This window comes from Sorex araneus, chromosome X (genome assembly GCF_027595985.1).
Source record: "Sorex araneus isolate mSorAra2 chromosome X, mSorAra2.pri, whole genome shotgun sequence".
In the NCBI taxonomy this organism is placed as follows: domain Eukaryota; kingdom Metazoa; phylum Chordata; class Mammalia; order Eulipotyphla; family Soricidae; genus Sorex; species Sorex araneus.
The window spans coordinates 13515054-13521053 of record NC_073313.1 but is presented as its reverse complement, the minus strand read 5'-3'; the positions used below and the strand labels follow the sequence as shown (position 1 = coordinate 13521053).

The 6000-nt window shown below is 39.5% G+C and overlaps 1 protein-coding gene across 1 annotated transcript in view; it reads right to left on the bottom strand.

The window, feature by feature from the left end:
* Positions 1 to 593: 593 nt before the first annotated feature.
* Positions 594 to 6000, bottom strand: part of EGFL6 (EGF like domain multiple 6) — a 68961-nt gene continuing 63554 nt past the window's right edge. Inside the window, exon 12 of the mRNA XM_055122376.1 lies at positions 594 to 966. Within this exon, the coding sequence (XP_054978351.1) occupies positions 856 to 966 (111 nt within the window). The 3' untranslated portion in view covers positions 594 to 855. The remainder of the gene's footprint in view (positions 967 to 6000) is intronic.

Below are 6000 nucleotides of genomic sequence, written 5' to 3'. Positions count from 1 at the left end.
CACACAAAATGATTCTTGAATTTGGAATAAAAGAGAAATAGAAAGAAGTTGTGATCTTTTATCTGAGTTCCCCTACTTGGATAATTTAGTTGTATACCATTCTCTGAGGTCTTGAAATAAAAATCACTAGCTAATTTGCATTGCAAAGCCTAATAAATAAGTCAGCAATACATTCTAATAATAGAAAGTGATTTTTAATATTTTCCTTTAATGCTAGGGATCAAATCAAAGACCTCATATATGCTAGCAATGTGTACTATCTTAAATTTTAAAAGAACTGTCTAAGAGTAAGAGGCTTTTGCACATACACAGGAAAGAATAAAAACAGAACAAATAATCATACACATAATTAAGCACAGAATCAACAACACAATCTTACTTAGAAAAATTTAAGCCATGATACTGAGTATTTGGAATCTTTTTAACAAGAAATTTAAACATACAAACTTGGCTCTAAAAGGTCGGGCTAAGCCATTAAGCTATAGGTGTCATATTTTCTCACATGTGTCATAAAAATCAAGCAGTAAAACCTTTCTTTCTTTCTTTCTCTCTCTTTATTTTTCTAGAAATGTTATATAGAATAGTGATTAATACAGACAAATCGTATGTGGGAGGAAGTTGAACTGATATTTCCATGTTTTATAAATTCAGAAACACGAGGAGATAAAACAGTGCTGTACTGAAAGCAAACAGTGATGCATCTTCTAGAAGAAAGACAACTTACAATAACATTTTTGTTCATACATTATAACTTTTAGTTTGTATACCTAAATGGGGTTCTATAATATCAAACTATAAAAACAACAGGAGTGGGATAAAAATCAATCACAGAGCTACCGAGGACAATGGCAGCATTTAAGCATGAGCAGAGAAGAAGCCGTCTGGACAGAAGCCTGAGAGCAGCAAGACGCCATCCACTGCAATCTCTCCGGTTCTGCCCTTGCCACGTTCTGCTTCAAAAATGATCTAATAATGGAGAGGAAATAAAATATTTACTTCCAAATATTCAAAGCAATGACATAATCAAGCTGTTTAATAACAACGAAGGGACCAAGCTCACGTATCCCTATTGAACAAAATCTGGCTTTGACACGGAATACTTAAAAATATGTGATATTCTCCAGATGCCAGTATACACACTGAATGAGTTATGTTCAGAGAAGACGGGGTCAAAGGCAACACCTCAAGGAATCTGAAGGCTGCAGAGGCTGAGTAGGGTAAGGTTTAAGGAGAAACTGTACAGAAAGAGAGGGACAGACATAGAAGGACTGCACTCGTTTGTGGAATACAAAATAACATAGTGTGAGACTGACACCCAAGGACAGTAGACACAAGGGCCAGGAACAATGCCCCATAGTTGGAAGCCTGTCTCATGAGCTGGTGGAGAAGGCAGCTGGAATAGAGAAGGAATCACTAACTCAATGATGGCTGGAAGAATCGTTTGGAATGGAACATGTTTGCTGAAAGTAGATAAAGGACCAAAAGTGATAGATAACCTTTCAGTATATGTATTCCAGACCATAATGCCCCAAAGCAGAGAGGGAGTATGGGGGAAACTGTCTGCCATGGAGGCAGGGGGAGGATTGGAAAGGGGGGTTATACTGGGGACATTGGTGGTGGGGAATGTGTACTAGTGGAAGGATGGTTGTTTGATCATGGTATGATTGAAACTCAGACATTGAGTTCGTAATTGTAACTCAATTGTAACACTGGGGTGATTGACCCTTGTAACTGTATCTCACGGTCATTCAATAATAATTTTTTTAAAAGAACAAACTTTAGAAATTTCATTTAAACAACAACAACAACAAATGAGGGGCTGAAGAGTTAAGGTGTTTGCCACAGCATCACATGTTCCCCCGAGCACCACTGCAAGGAGTGACACCTGAGCATAGGGCCAGGAGTAGTACCTGAGCTCTGCTAGATGTAACCACCTTTCAACGCAAAAATAAAAGAATAGGGTTGGAGCGGTAGCACAGCCGGTAAGGTGTTTGCCTTGCACGTGGCTGACCTGAGTTCGATCTCCAGCATCCCATATGGTCCCCTGAGTACCGCCAGGGGTAATTCCTGAGTGCAGAGCCAGGAGTGACCCCTGTGCCTTGCCGGGTGTGACCCAAAATAGCAAAAAATAAATAAATAAAAATAAATAAAAGAATAAATAGAATTAAAAAAATTAAAAAGATAAAAATTAAAAGACTGATTTAAAATAGGAATAATTAAAATCTAAAATAAATAATTTTAAAAGGCTCAAAGAAATTAAAGACCCTCTGAACATCTACTGAACTAGTCAAATGGAATCATTTCTGACATACTAAGATTTTGACAATTTCTGGCAGTATAGTTTTATTTCAATTTATGTATTTATGTATTTAGAAATTATAAGACATGTCATTGTTTCTCTGTGTTGAAACCATTCTTATTAGGTTATATTAATTTTTATAAGATACTACTCATGAAAAAGAAGCACATTTTTTTTTCTATTTTAGTAGTGTGCTGTAACTATAAAATAATGATTTTAATGTAATGTTTGCCTTGCCTGTCCCAACCTGGGTTTGATTCCTCCATCCCTCTCAGAGAGCCTGGCAAGCTACTGAGAGTATCCCACCCGCATGGCAGAGCCTGCGAAGCTAACAGTGGCATATTCAATATGCCAAAAACAGTTGCAAGTCTCACGATGGAGACGATACTGGTTGCCCTCTCGAGCAAATCGATGAACAACCAGATGACAGTGCGACAGTGCTACAGTGCTACAATGAAAATAAATCAAAACATTTAAGAATAGAAAATATGAATACATAGAGAACATCGGATGACTACTAAAAAGGTTTACGTTCAAATTGGATACAATTATAGGGGTTAAACATTTAAGGAAATGAAGGCATGGACAAAAGGGATTGAAGGGATAAGGCAGATGAAATATAATAGGGAGCAGGGGTCAGGGATGCCAGGTATTTTGTGTGGGGGAGTGGGACAGCTCTACTTTATATCCAAACCACAGAGTCCACAACACTGAAAGCAGGAGACCCGAACTACAACCAACTAACTTAAAAATGTGTCTGTCAATGAGCTAGGCTGGAGAGTGGGAGGGAAGCTGAGGAAACTGGTAGAAGGAAATTAACACTAGTGATGAGACTGATGCTAGAACACTGTGTGTTTTAAACTCAATTATTAAATAACTTTGTAAATCTCAGTATCTTAATAAAACAATTGAAACAATAAAAGCTATGCAAGGACTGTTAATGTCACTCATTAATCAAACGTATATATTTGGCTTTTTTGGGTCACACCCAGTGATGCACAGGGGTTACTCCTGGCTCATACACTCAGGAATTACTCCTGGCAGTGCTCGGAGGACCATATGGGATGCTGGGAATTGAACCCCGGGTCGGCTGTGTGCGAGGCAAACGCCCTACCTGCTGTGCTATCACTCCAGCCCCTCAAACATACTTTTTAGTGAAATATTACTAGAATAAATGTTTGCTGGATGAATATTTATAAGTTTCTTAAAATGACAAGAAAAACAGTTCATATTAATTTTATAATTAGAAAAACCAAAATATTTAATAATTCTGTAAGTAGTAATAGTTGTCACATATGGAGCACTTATGAAATACCATTCAATATACTCAGTAGTAACAGAGACTATTGTGCCTACTGAGTTCCTTAATTCTTTAATGCTCAGTGTCAGAGGCAAGCAGATTTAGAGAATAGCATAACAAATCTGATGCAAGGATGATTAAAGTTAACCTAGAATAAACATTTGAAAGAGAAAAGATAATTTAACTTGGAACACGTTCTTCTTTAGAATGACACATACATATTTTATCAAGATAAAATCTATAACAGCATCTGCATACTTTGGTTATAAATAGATTTAAATATTCATTCTGGAGGAAAGAAAAATGCAAACTATGGATGCACTTGTGTTCCTATGGAACGATTATGACTCTTGTTTTCAATAATGAGTTGTTTTCTAAACTTTTTGTCTTGTTAGTTATTTCTTTAAATTGAGGACTTATTTCTTTAAACTGTTTAAATTGATTTATTTGTTTACAGAATTCCTGGAATTTAGCTTCGCACTGAGTTCTATATGTTAAATCTGTATGTTAAATACCACTCCAACTGCCAGACTTCCAGTGTCATGTTACCACCACTCTAAATTTTTCTTTGTTATAAATTAAAATTTACACTCCCCATTAAAAATAGGGGTCACTCCTGATGACGTCTGATGCTAGGGACCAAGCTTTCTCATCTGATACCTATTACCAGAAAACAGGATTTCCTTTATGTTAACTAATAACCAGCAAGTTATAAAGAGATTCTCAGTTGAGTTGGAGCGAATTCCCAGTGCATCTACGTTACTGTTCTTCCTCTTGCCACCACTTACTGATACTCAGTTTTTCATATATTATTTTTTGTTTTGTTTTTGTTTTGCCTTTTGGGTCACACCCGGAGATGCACAGGGGCTACTCCTGGCTCTGCACTCTGGAATTACTCCTGGTGGTGCTCGGGAGACCTAATGAGATGCTGGAAATCGAACCCAGGTCAGCTGCGTGCAAGGCAAACGCCCTACCTGCTGTGCTATTGCTCCAGCCCCTCATATATCGTTTATCTTTTCTTCTCTCTTAACCCCTGCCCTCTCAAGCAGACTTTTGCAAGATTTAGAGTGAGTGCTCCTGGGGCTCTGCCCACTTCCCTCACCATCTATAGAGTGGTTCCTCCAACCTCTCATGTCAGTGAAACAACTGCTGCTCAGGTTCTGACATACCTCATGGTGGTCAAATTCGGTTGACTGTCGTTTTATCCTCTTTGTTCTTTCTGAGCATTTCATCTCGTTCACCACATTTCTCTTAAAATCGTGTACCCTCTATTAAAACTCAGACTGGAGCCATAGCACAGTGGTAGGGCGTTTGCCTCGCACGAAGCCGTACCCGGGTTCAATTCCTCCGCCCCCTCGGGGAGCCCAGCAAGCTACCGAGGGTATCCCACCCCCACGGCAGAGCCTGGCAAGCTACCCGAGGCGTATTCGATATGCCCAAAACAGTAACAACAAGTCTCACAGTGGAGTTTTACTGGTGCCCGCTTGAGGCTTGAGCAAATCTATGAGCAACGGGATGCCAGTGACAGTGATTAGGCCTACGAAAACAAACTGTGCAGTAAAGGATTAACTTGGGAGGTCAGAGCTGTCCAGATCCTGCACACCCCCAAGAAAGATCTGACCTTTGATTGGTTCCTCGGGATCACCTTTACGTCTTTGGAATATCCCACCTTGTAAGAATGACTTAAGTCATGTCAGATAACTTACGCCCTCGCTTCTTAAATTGTGGGTTATGACCCCACAGGGGTCACTTAACTGAATGTGGGGGTTGAGATAAATTTGGTAAGAGTAAAAGGCTTCTTTTTTAAGATGGTAACCTTTGAGCCTTTTGAATCTGGGCGCATGTGCTCCTCACCTTAAAAGTAACAGTTTTGTAAACTATAGTGCCTAAAATTTATTTTTAAAAGTCCCTGTTGTAGAGGGAGGCTGGTGGGTGGGAGGGAAACAGGGGACACTGGTAGAAGGAAGTGGGCACTGATGAAGGGATTGCTGTTTGGTGTGGGAACACTATATGCCAAAACCCCCAAATATGAATAACTTTGTAATTTACACTGACAAAATGTTAAGAAAAAAGAGCAGAAAGTTTCTGAATGCGTGGCAGCCAAAATTTAACTCAAAAACCAACCATATAATGAATTTGAGGTGCTGAAGTGGTTCTGGCGGCGCTCATCTGTGCTGCATTTCTCAGGTTAAGAGGGGTCACAAGTGAAAAATGTTTGAGGAGTCCTGATTTATGGCAGGGCATCGGGTCATACTGTATCAGTCTGGCCCCCACCGAGGCTGGAGACAGAGTAATGTGGGCAGACTAATCCTCTCATAAGAGCAACAAGCATCAGGACTCGGGTGAGCACCCCAGGGGGGCAGTACTTGTGGGCATTTTCACACATGGCTTCTGGGGGAAT